This window comes from Dendrobates tinctorius, unplaced genomic scaffold (genome assembly GCF_039654945.1).
Source record: "Dendrobates tinctorius isolate UK_male_01 unplaced genomic scaffold, ASM3965494v1 ptg000177l, whole genome shotgun sequence".
Lineage (NCBI taxonomy): Eukaryota > Metazoa > Chordata > Amphibia > Anura > Dendrobatidae > Dendrobates > Dendrobates tinctorius.
The window spans coordinates 15,845,676-15,869,613 of NW_027361844.1; the positions used below are offsets into that span (position 1 = coordinate 15,845,676).

Sequence of the window (23,938 nt, forward strand, 5' to 3'; positions counted from 1 at the left end):
GATAGGAGGAGAACCAGGAGAGAACGGTGTCCTTGAGGCCAATGGAATGGAGCATAGTGAGGAGGAGCTGATGATCCACAGTGTCGAATGCTGCAGAGAGATCCAAGAGAATTAGCATGGAGTAATGACCATTTGATTTAGCTGTTAGCAGATCATTAGAGACTTTAGTGAGGGCAGTTTCAGTGGAGTGTAAAGAGCGGAAACCGGATTGGAGAGGGTCGAGAACAGAGTTTTCTGAGAGATAGCGGATAAGACGGGAGTGGACCAGGCGTTCCAGGAGTTTAGAGATGAAGGGAAGATTAGAGACAGGTCTATAGTTAGTTATAGTTTATAATGTGGAAAATAAAAAAATTAAATTTTACCCACAAAATTGTACTTTTAGTCGCGATTTTTTATATTCGCAAGGGTAACAGGAGAAAATGGACCCCAAAATTTTTTGTACAATTTCTACTGAGTATGCTGATACACCATATGTTGGGGAATACTACTATCTGGGCGCACGGCAGGGAGTCCGATGGTTGCTAAGGGGGTCTTGTGACCCCCTTGAATAAACATAAATACCACTGTTGCAATTGACAATGAGGGATTAAGACCGCTTAATGACCACCGTTTTAATGCGTTTCGGCGGCCCTTAAGAGGTTAGCACTTATTGACTTCCAAGAGGCATATAACTATTTTATTTTTCCGTTGACATGGACTTTTTTTGGGAGGAGCCAAATTGTAGGTTTGAATGACAGTCATTTTGTCATGTTATGCACTAAAAAAAGAAGAAAGAGATTCCAAGTGCTGCGAAATAGTGAAAGAAAACCCACAATTCCGCTGTTGATTTGTGGGTATTGTTTGAAGACGTTCATTGTGCAATTCAAATGACCTGACAACAAGATACTCTAGGTCAGTAAGATTTCAATTGTACCAAACTTATAAAGTTTTATTAACCCCTTTCTGCCATCTGACGTACTATCCCGTCCATGGGCCCCGGGCCCCTATGCCCATGGACGGGATAGTACGTCTAGCGCGTGCTTCCCTGCGACCCCCGCAGCAGCGCTGCTGCGAGGGCCTCCTTCCCTGCAGGTCCCCGGATCCAATATGGCAGCGGGGACCTTCGGGGGCCTGCAGGGAGCCGGCTTAATCAGTGCCTGCAAAGCGCCGGCATGAGGAAGCCTCCAGCAGTGCCTGTGTCAGATTGCTGATCTGTCACAGCAATCTGTGATGTGACAGATCAGCGATCTGTCACATAACAGTGGTGTCCCCCCTGGGACAGTATAATAAAGTTAAAAAAAAAAGTGTAAAATTAATTTATAAAAAATCGCTAAATAAATAAAAAAAATAATATTCCCTAATAAATTTTTTGGAAATAAAAAAAAACAAAACAAAACAATAAAAGTACACATATTTAGCATCGCCGTGTCCGTAACGACCCGCCCTATAAAACTGTCCCATTAGTTAACCCCTTTAGTGAACCCCTTAAAAAATTTAAATAAAAAACAAAGCAAAAAATAATGCTTTATTATCATACCGCCGAACAAAAAGTGCAATAACGTGCGATCAAAAAGACAGATATAAATAACCATGGTCCCGCTGAAAACATCATCTTGTCCCGCAAAAAACGAGCTGCCACAAAGCATCATCAGCAAAAAAAATTAAAAAAGTTATAGCTCGCAGAATAAAACGATGCAAAAATAATTATTTTTTATATAAAATTGTTTTCAGTGCATAATAGCGCCAAAACATAAAAAAGACATAAATGAGGTATCGCTGTAATCGTACTGACCCGAAGAATAAAACTGCTTTATCAATTTTACCGCATGCGGAACGGTGTAAACGCACCCCCCAAAAGAAATTCTTGAAGTGCTAGTTTTTGTTCATTCTGTGTCCCAAAAATCGGAATAAAAAGCGATCAAAAAATGTCACGTGCCCAAAAATGGTACCAATAAAAACGTCAACTCGTCCTGCAAAAAATAAGACCTCACATGACTCGGTGGGTCAAAATATGAAAAATTATAACTCTCAAAATGTGGTGATGCAAAAACGATTTTTACAATAAAAAGCGTCTTTTAGCGTGCGACAGCTACCAAATATAAAAACCCACCATAAATAGTAAATCAAACCCCCCTTTATCACCCCCTTAGTTAGGGAAAAATAATAAAATTAAAAAAATGTATTTATTTCCATTTTACCATTAGCGTTAGGGATAGGGTTAGGGCTAGGGCTAGGGTTAGGGCTAGGGTTAGGGCTAGGGTTAGGGCTGAGATTAGGGTTAGGGGTGTGTTGGGGTTAGGGTTGGAGTTAGAATTGGGGGATTTCCACTGTTTGGGCACATCAGGTGCTCTCCAAACACAACATGGTGTCTGATCTCAATTCCAGCCAATTCTGCGTTGAAAAAGTCAAATGGTGCTCTTTCCCTTCCAAGCTCTGCCATGCGCCCAAACAGTGTTTTACCCCCATATGTAGGGTATCAGCGTACTCAGGACAAATTGCAAAACAACTTTTGGGGTCCAATTTCTGCTGTTACCCTTAGGAAAATAAAAAATTAGGGTAAAAATATCATTTCTGTGGAAAAAAATATGATTTTTTTTATTTTCACGCCCGGGCGTTATAAACTTCTGTGAAGCAATTGGGGGTTCAAAGTGCTCACCACACATCTAGATAAGTTCTGTGGGGGGTCTAGTTTCCAAATTGGGGTCACTTGTGGGTAGTTTCAACAGTTTAGGCACATAAGAGGTTCTCCAATCGCGACATGACACTCGCAGACCATTCCATCAAAGTCTGCATTCCAAAACATCACTACTTCCCTTCCGAGCCCCGACGTGTGCCCATACAGTAGTTGTCTCCTACATATGGGGTATGAGCGTACTCAGGATAAATTGTACAACAACTTTTGGGGTCCAATTTCTCCTGATACCCTTGGAAAAATAAAAAAATTGGGGACTAAAAGACCATGTTTGAGGAAAAAATATGATTTTTTTATTTTCACGCCCGGGTGTTATAAGCTTCTGTGAAGTACTGGGGGGTTGAAAGTGCTCACCACACATCTAGATAAGTTCCTTAGGGGGTCTAGTTTCCAAAATGGTGTCAATTGTGGGGGGTTTCCACTGTTTAGGCACATCAGGGGCTTTTCAAACGCGGCATGGCGTCCAATCCCAATTCCAGCCAAAAAAGTCAAATGGCGCTGCTTCCCTTCCAAGCTCTGCCATGCGCCCAAATAGTCATTTACACCCACATGTGGGGTGTCAACGTAGTCAGGAAAAATTGCACAATAACTTTTAGGGTCCTGTTACCCTTGGGAAAATAAAAATTGAGGGTGAAAAGATCATTTTTGTGGAAAAAATTTGATTTTTTAATTTAATGACTGTACGTTATAAACTTCTGTAAAGCCCTTGGGGGTTCAAAGTTCTCACCACACATCTAGATAAGTTCCTTGGGGGGTCTAGTTTCCAAAATGGTGTCATTTGTGGGGGGTTTCCACTGCTTTGGCACATCAGGGGCTTTCCAAATGGGACATGGTGCCCGATCTCAATTCCAGCCAAAAAAGTCAAGTGGCGCTGCTTCCTTTCCGAGCTCTGCCATGCGCCCAAATAGTCGTTTACACCCACATATGGGGTATCAGCATACTCAGGACAAATTGCACAATAACTTATTTTCATGGCTCTGTGTTTATAAACTTCTGTGAAGCGCTTGGGGGTTCAAAGCACTCACCACACATCTAGATAAGTACCTTAGGGGGTCTAATTTCCAAAATGGGGTCACTTGTGGGGGGTTTCCACTGTTTAGGCCCATCAAAGGCTCTGCAAACGCAACATGACGCCCGCAGACCATTCCATCAAAGTCTGCATTTCAAAATGGCACTCCTTCCCTTCCGAGCTCTCCCATGCGCCCAAACAGTGGTTCCCCCCACATATGGGGTATCGGTGTACTCAGGACAAATCGCACAACAACTGTGGGGGTATGATTTCTCCTGTTACCATTGTAAAAATAAAAATTTGGGGGCAAAAAGATCATTTTTGTGGAAAAAAAATGGATTTTTTATTTTCACGGCTCTACGTTATAAACTTCTGTGAAGCACTTGAAGGTTCAAAGTGCTCACCACACATCTAGATAAGTTCCTTAATGGGTCTAGTTTCCAAAATGGGGTCATTTGTTGGAGGTTTCCACTGTTTAGGCACATCAGGGGCTTTCCAAATGGGACATGGTGCCCGATCTCAATTCCAGCCAAAAAAAGTCAAGTGGCGCTGCTTCCTTTCCGAGCTCTGCCATGCACCCAAATAGTCGTTTACACCCACATATGGGGTATCAGCATACTCAGGACAAATTGCACAATAACTTATTTTCATGGCTCTGCATTTATAAACTTCTGTGAAGCGCTTGGGGGTTCAAAGCACTCACCACACATCTAGATAAGTACCTTAGGGGGTCTAATTTCCAAAATGGGGTCACTTGTGGGGGGTTTCCACTGTTTAGGCCCATCAAAGGCTCCGCAAACGCAACATGACGCCCACAGACCATTCCATCAAAGTCTGCATTCCAAAATGGCACTCCTTCCCTTCCGAGCTCTCCCATGCGCCCAAACAGTGGTTCCCCCCAAATATGGGGAATCGGTGTACTCAGGACAAATCGCACAACAACTGTGGGGGTGTGATTTCTCCTGTTACCATTGTAAAAATAAAAATTTGGGGGCAAAAAGATCATTTTTGTGGAAAAAAAATGGATTTTTTATTTTCACGGCTCTACGTTATAAACTTCTGTGAAGCACTTGAAGGTTCAAAGTGCTCACCACACATCTAGATAAGTTCCTTAATGGGTCTAGTTTCCAAAATGGGGTCATTTGTTGGAGGTTTCCACTGTTTAGGCACATCAGGGGTTCTCCAAACGTGACATGGCGTCCGATCTGAATTCCAGCCAATTTTGCATTGAAAAAGTCAAACGGCGCTCCTTCCCTTCTGAGATCTGCCATGCGCCAAAACAGTGGTTCCCCCCACATATCAGGTATCAGCGTACTCGGGACAAATTGCACAGTAACTTTTGCAGTCCAATTTCTCCTGTTACCCTTGGTAAAAAAAAAAAATTTGCACCTGAAGTAATTTTTTTGTGAAAAAAAGTCAAATGTTCATTTTTTTTTAAACATTCAAAAAATGTCTGGTAAGCACCTGAAGGGTTAATAAACTTCTTGAATCTGGTTTTGAGCACCTTGAGGGGTGCAGTTTTTAGAATGGTGTCACTTTTGGGTATTTTCTATCATATAGACCCCTCAAAATGACTTCAAATATGATGTGGTCCGTAAAAATAAAATGGTGTTGTAAAAATGAGAAATCGCTGGTCAACTTTTAACCCTTATAACTTACTAAAAAAAAAAATTTTGGTTCCAAGATTGCGCTGATGTAAAGTAAACAAGTGGGAAATGTTACTTATTAAGTTTTTTGTGTGCCATAGCACTGTGATTTAAGGGCACAAATATTCAAAGTTGGAAAATTGCAAAATTTTCGCCAAATTTCCGCTTTTTACACAAATAAACGCAAGTTATTTGAATGAAATTTTACCACTAACATGAAGTACAATATGTCACGAGAAAACATTGTCAGAATCACCAGGATCCATGGAAGCATTTCAGAGTTATTACTTCATAAAGGGACAGTGGTCAGAATTGTAAAAATTGGCCCGGTCATGAACGTGCAAACCACCCTTGGGTGTAAAGGGGTTAATATATTTTGGTGTTCAAAGAATAAAAAAAAATGGATTTGTGTCACCATTTTCTGAGCCCCGTAAGTTTTTAGTATTGATGCACCTGTATGAAATTTTGTTTTATTCACATTGAGCTGACATTTTAATGGATACCATTTTAGGGTACATACAACATTTTGATCACTTCTTATTACATTTTTAGTGGGAGAATTGTGATGACCAAAAAAAATGCAATTCTAGATTTTTTTTCTGTTTCAATGTTTACGGTATGAGATAAATAATTTTATTTTGTATTAGTTTGGGCAATAACGCTTGCAGCAATCCCAAATATGTTAATCTCTTGATTTTTTACATTTTGCTATTAACATTTGAGTACAAAGGGCAGATTTAAAGGGAATTTGTCACCATCATTTTGTTATGTAAGACGAGAGAACCATATTCTACGATCAGAAGACCATGATTCCAGTGATGTGTCACTTACTGAGCTGTTTCAGTACAATCAGTATTTTATCAGCAAGAGATCATCAATAAACAACGTCTTTCCTCGCACCTGCTAGTCCAACTTTGACCCCAGCACTGACTAGCAGCTCCAGTCACTACATATTGTACACAGAGAGCTGTGGTGTCTGAGTTGTGTCAACAACTGAGCTCTTCTAGTTCTGCAGCAGAGAAAACTGTGACATCGCTGGAATCAGGGTCTCTGTTCCTACATCATGCTGCTGTCGGATTATATATTAAAAACGTGCTGATGGATTCCCTAAAAACTTTTATATTTTTATTGTTTTCTCTTTTTAGATAATTTAAATTTTTATTAGGGTGCTTTGTACAAATTTCTAACAGCAGGTAATGTCACATTATAGAAAAAATACAAGGGACATGAACCTGCAATCACTTGACCGCCATGCCAAAGTATAAAGTTGATGATCTCCTACAAAGCCCAGCCTTGGGCAGACATGGGGGCTTTCAGAAAGTGGTTCTTCGTGATCGCTTTATGTAGGGTGCCAAACATGCCTTTAGAATCCTTTATGAAAGCTAACTAATTCTCTGCCTGCCTGACCTGACAGCTTCTCAGTGTCCCTCCTCCTCGCTAAGCTCTCTCACTGTTCACTGCAAGCTGCAACTGTCAGACCATCTGGGTGGACAGAAACTGAATAGACTTAGACTTATTAGCTCTCACATTCTAGAGCTGAACTCACAAAATTCATAATTTCACATCAGGAATACAGTTATTTTGAATTTTGTATTTAAAGTAAGTACATCAGTGTCATCAGGTATAAAAGCTCAATTTTATAGTGTATGCAGTTTGTGTTATGAAATCTGGTGATACGTCCTTTTTAAATTAATTTGGTAACAATATAAAGACGTCACCTTACTGAAAATAAGTGTACCATTGAAAATCTTACGTGCAGTGAAATTAATACTTACTTTTAGCATTTACAATACGCAGCTATAGCTAAGCAAGACATGTGATATTTCTACATATAGCACTAGACACATATCCTATCACAACAACCCAGGCATTTTTTACAGATGTCAGCCTATACTTTAAATAGATTTGGATCAAGACTGTCATAAATTAGGATTATTCTAATACTTATTACGACAATTATATCCCCAGATAAAAGACAGCGCTCCAGTGTTTCTTGCAATAGTAAGTACGGTAATATATTTATTACAGCCGGCAGTGCACCATAGTTTGGGCTATGGAAACAAAGCCTAAAGCTGCAGCAATGCACTGAATAGTCGCTTGGTTCTATTCCAGATCTATTCCAGAAGCATGATACAGGATAGTAATTATTGTCTAGGAGTTTTTTGTTTTAATTAGTATCCTATACTTTCTGCACCTTATTTAATGATATTTAATGTCAATTTATCAGCCATCAAATAGCACACATGTCCCATATTTATAAATATGTATAAATGTATAATAGCTATGAATAGAAAACACTAATTAAATTTACATAAAGCATAGACGGCATAGGAGTATATCTATTTTAGCTTTTTCATTACCCCCTTCCTGATTGGGCAATTTTCCAGTGTTTTTGCATTTTGTTATTCCCTGCCCTTCTTCCAAAAGCCATAGTTTGTTGTTTTTTTTTAACTTGTTTTTTTGTGGGATGAGTAGTTTTGATTGACAACATTAGTTGTAACAAATTTGAAAACAGGGAAAAAAATTCATGTGGCTAAACTGCAAACAAATTCTGTCATTGACTTTTGGGGATTTTGTTTTTACAACTGATACTGTGCAGTAAATATGACTTGGCAAAATTATTTTACCGGTAAGTATGATTCTGACCACACTAAGTTTGTAAATAAAAAAAAAAAATTACCGCAGTGCGTGTCCTCAATTTCTGATATTGTATCATAGAGTAAATTCGTACTTTAATATCGGCAATCCGATACCTTAATCCAGAGAAATTCACATTTTTCTAAAAATGTAAATTATCTGTTAAGATCTGTGGGTTGGACATAGATCTCCCTGATAATCTGACCCAAGAGCTTGTTATAAATGAAAGGGAGCATTACCAGTGTGAGACATGTAATGACTGACAGTCTCTCCTGATCTACATGTCTCACACTGGTAACGCCTCCATTCATTTATAATAATCTCTGGAGGCAGATTCTCAGGAATAGATAGACCTTAACAGCTCATTTACTTATTAAGAAACATATCAATTTCCTGGGAATAAGACATTAGATAACAGATATCACGGTATCATTTTATTCAGCTTCCTATGACCTACATGCCCATATAGGTAGCTTAGGAGGGTTGATCCTACTGACAGATTCTCTTTAAAGAACATAACTACCTATATATACGGTATGTCCCTGAAGCCCCTCATACACTTGAGATTGCTGTCAGCTAATTCTCCCAAGACCCCCATACACATAAACGATCATCTTGGCTGAGCGTGTCTGTGTTCACTGTGAATGCTGCTCTCAGATTCCTTTGGCTGTGGCTTATCTCCCAAAGAACTAAAGAAAATTCAACATGATGGATCCTTCTCTCCACTGAAATACTCTGTCGGAGAACAGTTAGGAGACCCCTGTACACATTAGACTGCCATCTAATGTGTACATTCAATGCTGGCGGGTTCAGCAGACTTTACTGTGTATGGGGGCCTTAAATTTCCAGCGGATTAGTGGGGGTCCATATCTTGATCTCCCTAACGATCGTTTAAAACAATCTCCGGATGCACTCGTTTCAGGAGGCAGAAGTGCTCATCTTCTGCATTGGCAGTGTACAAACTTAATTGTAAGTCTATGAACCCGTACAACGCCATGTACATGCGCTAATGCTGGAGCTGAGTGCTTATTCCTCCCAATGTGAGTGCTACGGCATAGTGCTTGAAGCGGACGGTAAGGTTCTCAAAACCACTTTGATCACTGTATAAAGAAGGTGTAGATACACTTTTAGGCCTCATTCACACGTTTGCGTTGCACGTCTATGTTGTATCCGTTTTTTCACAGATAAAACGTTATAACTTTTGATGCTATTCACACGTCTTTGTTTTTTCAAGGCCGTGTGTCTGTGCAAAACAAAAACATCCATTTTTTTTCGGTATCATAGATGAAAAAGGGCCATTACAAATCTATGGGTCTGTGACAATCACGTACACCACACAGATGCCATCCGTGTGTCATCCGTGTGCTGTCATGTAAAGCATAGGAGAAGTTTTCTAATTCATTTATATATCCATCCGCGGAAAACACTGATGGCAAAAGTGGACGCATGGATCGTACACTGTTGACACACCGATGACACCAGTACCATTTGTTCACGTACGTGTTTACACACAGACTTGTGATTGAGGCTTAATACATATTAGATTATATACAATATCTACAGATGATTTTTTTTTTGGCCACATACATATTTTATGTTGTATAGATTTTGCAACTGGGTAAAAGTGAACATAGGGATCACTGATCCTTGCGTCAGCGTTTCCTCCTAGCCACTGTGATCACTTTTGCAAATTTAATATGAACATGTTAAGTATGGATAAAAAAAAAAGCTGCTGCAACACAGATAAAAGTAAAAAAAAAAAATGTCTAGACCTGCCCTATGTCCTTCATTGACACTGAGAAATGCTAGACAACCTGGAAAGGGATGCATTGAAGTTAGACAATCCTAAAGAAGTAAGACAGATAACGGGGTAATAACAGTTTCCTACAACAATGGCTTGTCTGATAGACCATTGCTTACAAAGTAGCTGTTATTTCCCTATCACATGAGATTAGAAAGGGATGTATTTTACTAAAACAATTCTAATATTACTGTGTCTCATGGTCCCTACAAGATCCTAAATCTTTGTATGCAGATCAAAAGCACTTGAACCCATTAAAAGCAAATCCTGTTTACTTAACTCAGCACCTTGGGCCCTCGTCATCCACTTGTGTTCATGAGCTGGCTTAGGAAACAATGTGATATATGAAAGCCAATAAGAGCGTCTCTTTAAATTGTATTTGTAGATGATATCTGAAAAACATTGCCGGATCCTTGACCTCATCAAGGATTTTTGTTTTGCAGATGTGGTGTTGTGAATTTGTAGTCTTTGCTTGCAACTCTTCAGTATATTTGGTATGTTAAAGTTGATATTAATTTACTACTCAGACAGCACTGTAAACTTGTGCTGTAGAAAAAATTTGATGAATTCTACGTGTACAATATGTTCCATGACTACCACTAGTAACCCCAAGTGTACTAGGACTCTAGCCTTCAACAGGTACTGTACATGGATAGGAAAGGGAATATTAGAGGTGTCCTATAAAACATCAACATAAGTTCAAAACTATGCTCAAGCCATTAAAAGCAGCATGCAAGTATCTTTTGAAGGGGTTGGCCACTATTAGGACAAGACCATCTTAATACCTATGTTTTCCCAAATAAAATAATAACACTTATACTCACCTTCAGTGCCAGTGCTGTTCCTGCAGTGTTGGCACTGGGTCTCACGTGACATTGTTATGCCATGCAATCCCTGCGGCTGATTAGCATTGACTTCAATCTCCCCTCCTACAAATGAAATTGAAGTCCGGAGGAAGTGAGAGCGGCTGCTGCCCTCTTCCGATGTTTTAATTTGTCAAAAAAAAAGCAAGAGTGAAGCTTGTGCCCAGCTCCAACACCACTGGAACGGCACTGGCACCGGAAGAGAGTATAGCTGCTATTATTTTACTGGGCGGCGGGGACATAGGGATTCAAAAGATACCACTACACAGACAACCCCTTTAATGCATATTTTAAGGAAAAGTGAAAAAAAATAGATAACAAAATTTACCTTTCATCTTCTTGAACTTCTTATACCATCTTCCAAATTCATGACATTTAGTAGTTGACACATTGGCGTAGTATGTACTGTTAACAATGGAGGAGATCATGCTCTGGAAAAAAAATACAGAACAAGAAAAGGATATTAACTAAACCTTGGCAGACAGAGGATGGATTGATAGATTATTCACTGATGAGCCAATATTGTTTCTCGTCTGGATGAAAAAAAGCAAATGTCCTGACTAAAGAGAACATAAATAATGAGTCATGCAAAACTGGTTGCCTAACTTGTTACCTATGTCCATTATAATTGGCATTTTATGTCCACGTACAAAGTAAAAAAGATGTCATCCATTTGGAGGGACTGTCTATGGAGCCACATGAAGCTGATAAATTCACTTATAATTTTATATATACATATAATTCCACATAAGGCAGAGATTGTTTCGTATACTGCGTATATTGGAATAAGTATGGAAAACTGCATTGATATTGTAAATTAACAGTGATATTTAAAAATAAAGGTTAGTAGAAGAGTAGGACAAATATTGTATTGGCCACCATAAGCTTTTTACAATTTCACTAGGTTTGCTTAGATCCAAGGGGTGGCCATAGCCAACCCACAAATGTATTGGAGATGTTGTATTAGGTCTCCTTCAGCGGTCCATATTTTTCTCGCATGTGACAAAAATGGACTGATTTCCATCACTGTGCTGGTGAGATTTTCATCAGTGTTTATTCAGTGTGTCAGTTTTTACAATCAGTGCTTGATCAGTTTTTCTCATATGCAAAAAAAAAAATAAAATAATGGAGGTCTCGCTAGTTTCCCCTAGCAAACCCTAAACTAAAAATGGACAACACTAGACTGCATCAATGTGAACAGCCGTCCCATACACTATAATGGTTGAGATCTATCTGTGAAAAATATGGATAGAACATGTACTTAAATAAAACAAACAAAAAAAAAATTACCTTTTTTCAACTGTTTTTCTCCAAAAAGCACTGTGCAAAGGCAACATTTCCGTGAGAAAGCTTTATGCAACTTCTGAAATTTACAGAGGGGAGGGGGTTCCAGGTACAAAGTACATTTTAATCAATAGATCTTGGCATAATAATAATTTCAACAATTGGATGTGTTTAAATAAAATGTTCCTGTGCTGAGATAATCTTGTAAATGTGCCCCTGCTGTGTACTGTGTAATGGCTGTGTCTGACCGTGCAGGAACATGGTCTGATCATACCACAGCTTCTGGGCAGGGGAGAAAGCAAAAGAGTATACAGACAGGACAGCAGGGGATCACAGCTGCTGCTTTCTGTGAGGTAAAACACTTCCCTGCCAGTTTAAAACCACGTTTTACATCATAGAAAAAATCAGCTGTGATCCCCTGCTGTCCTGTCTGTATCCTCTCTTTTGCTACCTCCCCTGCCCAGGAGCTGTGGTATGATCAGACCATGTTCCTGTATGGTCAGACACAATCACTACACAGCACACAGCAGGGACACATTTATAAGATTATCTCAGCACAGGAACATTTTATTTAATCACATCCAAGATCTATTAATTAAACTGTACTTTGTGGGAAAATCCCTTTATGGATCTATAATATGGTACCCCAAGACTTTTATGGGGCCATATTGTATGCTAAAGCTTTTTTTTTTATCTGAGAGGCAACGAACATTGTAGAATATCTCCAAGTGTAGTACCCAACAGAGCTCCATAGAGCACCTACTGCTCTGTATATATATAGGCTTTGCCAGGGCTGGTGTTAGGGGCAGGCAGACCAGGCAGCTGCCTAGGGCCCCAGCTCCCCCAGGGGCCCCCAGCTAGCGGCACATCATGCCACCGCTGTGGGGCCCCTGTGAGGCGGGGGCTCACCTGCCCCCAGCGCAGACTCCCCCCACCACCGCCGCATTGAACTATACTGGCATCATAGACGCCGTTACAGTTCAAAGCAACGATGGAGAAGAGAGCGTCAGCTGACACTTCCTCTCCCATCATTCCCCGCTCTGCCTCTGACACACAGCGGGTGCACGATGACATCATTGTGCCCTCACTGTGTGCCAGGCAGTGCAGGAGACAGCTGGGAGCAGCATGGGCAAGAGGAGAAGGTGAGGAGTGTTTTTTTTTTTTTTAATATATCATGTGTGCTGGACTGTGGGGCAATTCTCGGCAAGGGGGGGCTATATACAATGTGTGGATAGGCTATGTACCATGTGTGGCTGGGCTATATACCATGTGGTACTGGGCTATATTTACCATGTGTGGCTGGGTTATATACCATGGTGCTGGGCTGTATACCATGTGTGGCTGGGCAATATACCATGTGGTCCTGGGCTATATACCATGGTGCTGGGCTGTATACCATGTGTGGCTGGGCTATATACCATGTGGTGCTGGGCTATATACCATGGTGCTGGGCTTTATACCATGTGTGGCTGGGCTATATATACCATGTGTGGCTGGGCTATATACTATGGTGCTGGGCTGTATACCATGTGTGGCTGGGCTATATACCATATGTGGCTGGGCTATATACTATGTGTTGCTGGCCTATATACCATGTGGTGCTGGGCTATATATACCATGTGGAGCTGGGCTATATATACCATGTGGTGCTGGGCTATATACCATATGGTGCTGGGCTATATATCATGGTGGTGCTGGGCTATATACCATATGTGGCTGGGCTATATACCATGGTGCTGGGCTGTATACTATGTGTGGCTGGACTATATACCATATGGTGCTGGGCTATATACCGTGTGGTGCTGGGCTATATATACCATATGTGGCTGGGCTATATACCATGTGTGGCTGGGCTATATACCATGTGTGACTGGGCTATATATACCATGTGTGGCTGGGCTATATACCATGTGGTGCTGGGCTATATATACTATGTGGTTCTGGGCTATATACCATGTGGTGCTGGGCTATATACCATGTGAGGCTGGGCTATATACCATGTGGTGCTGGGCTATATACCATGTGGGGCTGTGCTGTATACCATGTAGTGCTGCGCTATATACCATGTGGTGCTGGGCTATATACTATGCGGCTGTTATATACCATGGGGCGTACATTTTACATTATATTCTATGGGGGAGGCTGTGTTATATAATATGGGGGGCTACATTATATTCTATGGGGAGGTGGGCTGTATTATATTCTATTTGGGGCGACATTATATTCTATGGGGGGCTGTATTATATTTATATTCTATGAGGGATGATTGCATCATATTTTATGAGGGGCTACATTATACTATATGAGGAGGCTACATTGCATTCTATGGGGGGCTGCATTATATTGTATGGGGGTACTAGATTATATTGTATGGGGGCTTCATTATACTTTATGAGGGGGGCTACATTATATTCAATGGGGGCTGCATTATACTACATGAGGAGGGCTACATTGTATTCTATGGAGGGGCTACATTATACTATATAAGGGGCTGCATTATATTCTATGGGGGGCTGTAGTATACTCTGAGGAAGCTGCCATATATTCTATGGAGGGGCTACATTATACTATATGAGGAGGGCTGCATTATAGCATTATATTCTATAGGGGGTTACATTTTATTCTGTGGAGTGGCTGCATTATACTCTGTGGGGTAGCTGCATTATGCTCTAAGGGGTGGCTGCATTATACTATAAGAGGAGGGGCTGCATTATATTCTATGGGGGTTACATTATATCGCATGGTGGGCTACATTATACTCTATGGGGTGGCTGCATTATACTATATGTGGGCTGCATTATACTGTATTGAGGACTATGGGGAAAACATTATATGAATAACTATGGGGTGCATTATACTATGGGAAGTGAATTGTACTAAATGGATGACTATGGCGGTGCATTATACTATATGGAGCACTATGAGGAATGTATTATACTATATGGAGGACTAAGTGTATTTTAATATATGGAGGGCTATGAGGAGTGCATTACACTATATAAAGGACTATGAGGAGTGTATTATACTATATGGAGGACTAAGAAGTGTATTATACTATATGGAGGACTATGGGACACATTATATTATATGGAGGACTATGGGGCACATTATATTATATGGAGGACTATGGGGTGTAAGCTGTAGATGTGCTGCTGATAACATGATACTGTATGGTGATCTGCTAGTGATTCATTAGTGATTGTTCTGTCCCCATAATTCTTTCTCAGACACTGGAAAGAGGCCGGGAAACAAGTGTTGAACGACTTCAATATTGTCGATCACACTCATTTAGAAGCCTGAACTCAGCGCATGTAAATACAACCGAAATGCTTCTGTGTGATGTGCAATATGTTAGCATTTGAGGACCCATTTTAAACTTTGCCTAGGGCCCCACTTTGCCTAAAACCAGCCCTGGGCTTTGCTATATGTGAGATTTGCCAAAGTATGAAAAGCTGAGTTAGGGTTCAGATCCTGGTGGTGGATTCCCTGCCATCTCTCGGGCTTTAAATCATTTACAACTATTGCATCCCTTCTGTTTGAAAAATACAGTTTTTATATAAAATGTAATTGTACTCTATGTTGTAAACTTCACTTTCCATTCACTGTAGTCAAGCAACACAAATATGCAACAAGTCTTATGTCCACCTGGATACTGCATTCAAGGCTTGGCAAATGTGTACTACCAAGCTCTGCGCTGATAATATATCAAATAAATTATCATTTCCTGCTGATCAACTTCTGTAGATTAAGTGTTTTGCATAAAAATACCAGAATACTGTACCAGAACAGGTATTTCCACAGAATAACATATGAGGAAATTATATTATCTTTTGCAAAATATCACAGCTTTGATGAAAAAATTCACAAAATATTTTGCTAAATGGGTCATTTTTACCCAAATTTATTGAGAATGATACATATTTATGCCAACATGTGATTCTTTATTTTAGTGGATCCACAGCTCTGTGAGTTTCCGATTACAATAATCAATTCTAGAAATAAATTATAGTTCATGCTAGTAGTAAACACAAGGCTGCGTTAAGCCCCACAAATATGGTTAAAGTGTGCACAGAGCTTGTGTGGATCATGCCGCGTCCCTATAGTTCCATTTATGGCACTTAGTGTAGGATTGCCAAATGTCCAGAAATTCCAGGACAGTCTGGAAAAATAGTGTACTTTATTACCGTCTCCATGAAAAAATATTTAAAGCGTCCGTGATTTTTTTTTTTAAGCTGAAGAAACTTCTACTGATTTATTCTGTAATTATGATCATTTTACAGTTTACAGTGGATGCACCCGATGTTCTCATATCAGAGTTATGAGCTGTAGACAAGTTTCACTTATAATCATAATCATTTATTATGGTTTTCTAATGTGGCCGAGGAAAATTCTGCAACAAATAATGTTTGTAAAAAAAAACGCAATAAAAATGCGGCAAAAATGCACCTTTTTTACACTGTATTTTTCCTGCTAAGAGATGCAGAAATGGAGAAGAAGTGTCTGCACCAAATGCTTAAAAGCCAAACTGTAAAACGGACCTCCAGGAGAAGACCATGTCCAGAGTTCAGCAGCGGGCAACAAGTTTCCGGCAAGAACCCCAAACTTTACAGTTCGGGTTCACTCATCTCTAGTCATAAACTGTAAAACTGGTGCTTTATATAGATTTTCCCAGGGATAATCTATAAATGCTTTGAAATCCTGCCACAAATACATATATACATATGTATTGTGCATAAATATGTGACTTCAGATTTTGTATTAGTCTAGCCTGATGAAGAGACCTGAGTAGTCTCGAAAGCTTGCAATGTGTTACCATCTTTTCAGTTAGCCATTAAAAGGTATCAACTACTGAGGACTCTCAATCCTGAATATTTTTCTGCCACATATACAGTATTTATGTATATAACATGGTAATACGTAATATAATATGTATGGCAAAAACATGGAATGAACCTCGCCCAACTAGGGAAAGAAACATTTCATTTCTAAATATTGTCCGTTTTGAAATTCACAAAAATCGGCACTTTTTTTAGAATTCTGTTGACAAACCCTATAGGGAGATGTCATTAAGACAATATTGGTTGTTACAAAGATTTCCCGGCTTTCCCACAGATGTCTCTAGAAAATGGTTGATTCAAACTTTTAAACAAATTACCAATACTCCCCAAAGACTTATTGTACGCTGGATGTTGGGGACTGTCATATAATATAGGATTTACATACATTACAGCAAGTACTCGTCCCTTATAGACTCAGACAGTCTGCCATGATACCCGGACTCTATAGTGATAGCGAGTGTATTAGCATTATACAGTTAATCTTTCCTTATTGTGGAAGGAAAGGTTTTTAAAAGTCCACAGGGATAGATAATCCTACTAACACTTTTGGCTTGGGAGCTCTGCTTTTCAGAGTAAATCCGCAATAAAACAACTTTGCTTTCATAATATTTATGTCACTTTAAATCCCCCTATCCTGGGGTATCAGTCATTAGAGATGACATATGGAAGGACACACACATTAGACACAATGGGCGAGAACAATGGTGATTTAGGAAGCAGAACCTAAAAGGTAAGATTAGATGCCATGCCATGAATAATCCCATTAATGCTTCTCAGATGTTTCAGTTCAGCTTCCAACTGCAACAAGACCACACAGCCAAGAGCCTGGGAACGTACGTGCTGCTACCCCAAGTACAACGCTTAGACTAATAAGGAGAATTAATATCAGTTATAGGAACGTGTCATTAGCACCTGTGCTGAAATTCACTAAGCGGAGAATGCTTTAACCCTATCCTCTCTGCCTGCAGTCTGCCGCTGGCGTTGCAATGTGCTGTAGACGTTCTGGTTTAGGACGTTTATATTGTTGGTAGGATGAAAAGAAATTCAATAGCTTTGCACAACATTCATCTGAGTATTTCATGCTTAAATACAAGCTAATTAAAGCATACATTAATTAAAAGGGTTGTTTCACCGAGAAAACCACTTTTAAAATAATGCCAGTTAGCTAATCAGCTGATCAACACTGGTCTGGTTCCTTTAAGGCTCGTGCTGATGACCATTTAAACAGGACGAGTGCTATCCGACTTTTCATGAGACAGCACACTGACCTGTGCTATTCAATGAGGTAGTGCTGATGACTGATTTTTTTCACTGACGGAATCTATGAAAAAAATCGCAGCATCTGGACATCAGATGAGACTCATCCATTCAAGTCTATGGGTGCGATGAAATAATTGGAAGCTACAGTATGGCATCCGATTTTTCACGGATACATTGCAATTCTGTATCATAGGAAACTGTAAATGGTCCTGTAAATTATTAATAGCTGCTGTAAAAAACAGACAGTTCACTTGTACACAGATTGCATATGTTTGACAAGTGAGAAGAAATTGTCCTACTTTTCTAGATGAAAATCGGACCAAGTTTTTATACTGTCGTGTGACCCTAACCTTATCCCCAGCAATCAGCTATTATACCGGGGGCAGCCATGTCTTCCCATATGCTCACACAGGACATGAATTTGATAATGTACATTAACATTATAAAGATTTGGCGGATAATATTCCTAAATCCTAATGCAACCCTTGCCACAAAAAGTAGTGAAGAAAAATAAAAATTGTTATTGTTTTTTCAAGAAACTTAAGCAAAACTGAATACTATATTTATCCAAAATAACATGTTTAGCCCACCGAAAATAATTCCAAAGTTCTGGCTAATAAAGGTTGTAGTTATATGTACTCCTTCTCTAGCAACAGATATCAGAAAGTATTTGTGGGTCTTTCTTGTCTGCTTCTGTCCTGTCTGCTGCTGTCCTGTGTGCTCCTGTCCTGTCTCTCCTTTTCTGTCTGCTCCTGTCCTGTCTGTTCCTGCCCTGGCTGCTCCTGCCCTTGCTGCTCCAATCTTGGCTACTCCTGTCCTGTCTTGTCTGCTCCTGTCCTGTCTGCTCCTGTCCTGTCTCTCCTTTTCTGGCTGCTCCTGCCCTGGCTGCTCCTGTCCTGTCTGCTCCTGTCCTGGCTGCTCCTGTCCTGTCTGCTCCTGCCCTGGCTGCTCCTGTCCTGTCTGCTCCTGTCCTGGCTGCTCCTGTCCTGGCTGCTCCTGTCCTGGCTGCTCCTGCCCTGGCTGCTCCTGTTCGGTCTGCTCATGTCCGGTCTGCTACTGCCCGGTCTGCTCTTGCCCGGTCTGCTCCTGTTCGGTCTGCTCCTGTCCAGTCTGCTCCTGTTCTGTTTGCTCCTGTCCTGCCTGATTCTGTTCTGTCTTCTCCTGTTCTGTTTGCTGTACTGGATACCTGTGTGACAAATAGCATACTTTTCAGTGCAGAGCAAGCAAGCCAAAGGCAAGATCAAGATTCTTCTGAAATAAAGGAAAGGAAGTCTTAGTACCTCTAGTGCTGGCAGAATGCTGTTCAAAAGGACATGCCACTCAAAAAGGACAGCACAGTTCCTAGACATATCAGACTAGTAAAAGCAGTTTGAACTTGTGGGTGATGAAATGTCCCATCCTTTCTTTTTGGCCAGCTATAGATGGCTTCTGGGTTGTATGGAGCTCTAATATGTGCTAGTGAAACGCTATGCCCATGAGCCTCCAATTTAAAAAGGCGGCAAGAGATTATTTTCAGAATCTGACAGAAGAAAAGCTGTGCCTTGTTCCATCTGATGCCATATTATAGAGTTATTCTCCACCAGAAACACTGCATTTAGAAGATATCTACATATCACGAGAAAAGATGTCACAAAACCTAGTACACTCGCAAATATATGACTCTCTGTTCTGCTGTTTTAGATAAAAGAAGAAACAAATTTGGAGTGTACTTATAGTATTACGCACTCTCCGCAACTGGCAGCGATGTGGCAGAAAGTGATGATACCTCGTCCATTTATGGCTTGGCTCGGCGTTTTGTGCATGTGTGAAACAATTCTGTGTATGTTACGAGCTGTGAGTGTTCCTTTCTCCTGTTAAGTGGAGTTCATTGCAGTCACAGCTACAGGCTCCGCTCAGCAGATGTCTAAAGCTGAAACCACAAGGGAGAAGATGGAGCAGCCTGCACAGAGGTCACCTTGCAGCGTCAAGCATTTGCAGTCATTGCTAGGACTGTAAATATCGCTTCTGACTGCTTCATAGTGAATGATTAGAATAGCTCTATCACCAAACAAGTAACATAGAAATAACAATGTGTAGAAATGAGCCCTGCAACTGAAAAGTAGTTAGCAAGCACAAAATGACTATTCAAACCAAGTACATGCACTCGTGCACCCACGGCGTGGCCATACAGTTCACTACACATTCCTAACTCCTTGTTTTCCTTCAATCTCTGCCATTCTCTAGCTGTTGTGAAGTTACAGCTGTCATCAATTACAGGACAGGATGGAGAGGATAGATGGACCAAAAGTAGGAAGTGAGGAAGGAACATAAAAATGTTTGACAGCGCCAAGTGTGCACTGAACGCTTCTGCTCGGTTTGAGCAGTTAAAGTAGGTAGAAAAGTGCACTGAACTTTTTGACCAGGCTAAGGGTGCACAACGCACCTCTCGTCCATATAAACAGTCATTTTGTGCTGACAGACCCTTCCATATTTCTCCACTGTGTTCATTACTGGAAAAGTTCAGTTAAAAGTCTGTACTAGGAGTCTGGAGATGAGTGGGTTAAAATCTACATAAAATTACACCCACTGACAGCGCAGACTCCACATCGTGGATCTGCAGCAACCTTTTACTAAACTTGTATTTATGATTCCCAGGTAAGAATAAATTGCTTTTTGTCTCCCTGTTTCTTCTCAGATATTGTGCTATTGCGCTTATGGTCTTTCCAGCTTTTCCTTTTGCTCAAAATTCTCTACTGGACTCTTGGAGATAATAGCATACAAGTAAAGTTACATTGCTCATCTGTGTCAGGAGAAATTGTGCATGATCGCCATGCAAACTGGGGACAGGAATGCTTATATTCACACATGCGTGTCCATTTTCCATCCACAAAAACAGAGTTTTTCCATCTGTGTGATGGTCCATTTTTCAACCACTTGCATATTGTGTGCCTGCTTCCATAATCCATGTGTCATTTGTTTTATGCTAGCTGAATAGCCCGGCGTTGACCGGGTATAGTAACTAACTGCGGTTAGTTATAATAAATTGTAATGATTATATCTATATATATAAAGCTGAGTGTAGAGCCCCGCCCACTCCGCATAGCCACATTCACTATAATATGTGGGATATTATAGTGAATGTGGCCTGATGAGACCAAGATAAACTTATTTAGTTCAGATGTTGTCAAGCGTGTGTGATGGCAACAAGGTTAGGAGAACAAAGACAAGTGTGTCTTGCCTACAGTTAAACATGGTGGTGGGAGTGTCATGGTTGGCGCTGCATGAGTGCTGTCGGGTGTGGGAAGCTACAATTCATTGATGGAGCCATGGATGCCAACAAGTAGTGTGACATACTGAAGCAGAACATGATCCCCTCCTTTTGGAAACTGGGCCACAGGGTGGTATTCCAACATGATAACGACCTCAAGCACACCTCCATGATAACCACTGTCTGGTGTCCGTGCTCACTTTTGTTGCCAGCGGTTTAAACATTAATGACTGTGTGTTGAGTTATTTAGAGGGCACACAAAATGTACACTGTTATGCAAGCTGTACACTGACTACTTTACATTGTACTAGCTGATGAGCCAGGCATAGCAACTAACTATGGTTAGTTATAACAAATTCTAATGATTATATAAATATATATATATACAGTGGGGCAAAAAAGTATTTAGTCAGTCAGCAATAGTGCAAGTTCCACCACTTAAAAAGATGAGAGGCGTCTGTAATTTACATCATAGGTAGACCTCAACTATGGGAGACAAACTGAGAAAAAAAAATCCAGAAAATCACATTGTCTGGTTTTTTTTTCATTTTATTTGCATATTATGGTGGAAAATAAGTATTTGGTCAGAAACAAGCAATCAAGATTTCTGGCTCTCACAGACCATTAACTTCTTCTTTAAGAGTCTCCTCTTTTCTCCACACATTACCTGTAGTAATGGCACCTGTTTAAACTTGTTATCAGTATAAAAAGACACCTGTGCACACCCTCAAACAGTCTGACTCCAAACTCCACTATGGTGAAGACCAAAGAGCTGTCAAAGGACACCAGAAACAAAATTGTAGCCCTGCACCAGGCTGGGAAGACTGAATCTGCAATAGCCAACCAGCTTGGAGTGAAGAAATCAACTGTGGGAGCAATAATTAGAAAATGGAAGACATACAAGACCACTGATAATCTCCCTCGATCTGGTGCTCCACGAAAAATCCCACCCCGTGGGGTCAGAATGATCACAAGAACGGTGAGCAAAAATCCCAGAACCACGTGGGGGGACCTAGTGAATGAACTGCAGAGAGCTGGGACCAATGTAACAAGGCCTACCATAAGTAACACACTACGCCACCATGGACTCAGATCCTGCAGTGCCAGACGTGTCCCACTGCTTAAGCCTGTACATGTCCGGGCCCGTCTGAAGTTTGCTAGAGAGCATTTGGATGATCCAGAGGAGTTTTGGGAGAATGTCCTATGGTCTGATGAAACCAAACTGGAACTGTTTGGTAGAAACACAACTTGTCGTGTTTGGAGGAAAAAGAATACTGAGTTGCATCCATCAAACACCATACCTACTGTAAAGCATGGTGGTGGAAACATCATGCTTTGGGGCTGTTTCTCTGCAAAGGGGCCAGGACGATTGATCCGGGTACATGAAAGAATGAATGGGGCCATGTATCGTGAGATTTTGAGTGCAAACCTCCTTCCATCAGCAAGGGCATTGAAGATGAAACGTGGCTGGGTCTTTCAACATGACAATGATCCAAAGCACACCGCCAGGGCAACGAAGGAGTGGCTTCGTAAGAAGCATTTCAAGGTCCTGGAGTGGCCTAGCCAGTCTCCAGATCTCAACCCTATAGAAAACCTTTGGAGGGAGTTGAAAGTCCGTGTTGCCAAGCGAAAAGCCAAAAACATCACTGCTCTAGAGGAGATCTGCATGGAGGAATGGGCCAACATACCAACAACAGTGTGTGGCAACCTTGTGAAGACTTACAGAAAACGTTTGACCTCTGTCATTGCCAACAAAGGATATATCACAAAGTATTGAGATGAAATTTTGTTTCTGACCAAATACTTATTTTCCACCATAATATGCAAATAAAATGAAAAAAAAACAGACAATGTGATTTTCTGGATTTTTTTTTCTCAGTTTGTCTCCCATAGTTGAGGTCTACCTATGATGTAAATTACAGACGCCTCTCATCTTTTTAAGTGGTGGAACTTGCACTATTGCTGACTGACTAAATACTTTTTTGCCCCACTGTATATATATATATATATATATATATATATATTTAAAGCGGAGTGTAGAGCCCCACTCTCTCCGCATAGCCACATTCACTATATCCCACATCATCCCGTCAGCCAGAGCTACCGGACTACTACCCCTAATATCCCACATCATCCTGTCAGCCAGAGCTACCGGACTACTATCCCTAATATCCCACATCGTCCCGCCAGAGCCACCAGACTACTACCCCTAATATCCCACATCATCCTGTCAGAGCCACCGGACTACTACCCCTAATATCCCACATCATCCCATCAGCCAGAGCCACTGGACTACTACCCCTAATATCCCACATCATCCCGTCAAAGCCACCGGACTACTACCCCTAATATCCAACATCATCCCGGCAGCCAGAGCCACCGGACTACTACCCCTAATATCCCACATCATCCCGTCACAGCCGCCAGACTACTACCCCTAATATCCCATATCATTCCAACAGAGCCACTGGTCTACTACCCCTAATATCCCACATCATTCCATCATAGCCACCGGACTACTACCCCTAATATCCCACATCATCCCGTCAGACAGAGCCACCAACTACTACCCCTAATATACATCATCCCATCAGCCTGGAGTCAGAACCAGAGCACTGAGTGGAACGGTCCTAACTTCCATACCGGGGATCCCTTTAAGAGTGGCCTGGCATCAGAACCAGA

General features: G+C 40.8%; 1 protein-coding gene across 2 annotated transcripts in view; it reads right to left on the minus strand.

Annotated features, from left to right (window-relative positions):
• The window catches only part of SATB2 (SATB homeobox 2), a 284,827-nt gene that overhangs the window by 152,597 nt on the left and 108,292 nt on the right, over positions 1–23,938 (minus strand). For both annotated transcript variants that reach the window (XM_073551555.1, XM_073551556.1), the window contains exon 7: positions 10,956–11,058. In XM_073551555.1, the coding sequence (XP_073407656.1) occupies positions 10,956–11,058 (103 nt within the window). The remainder of the gene's footprint in view (positions 1–10,955; positions 11,059–23,938) is intronic.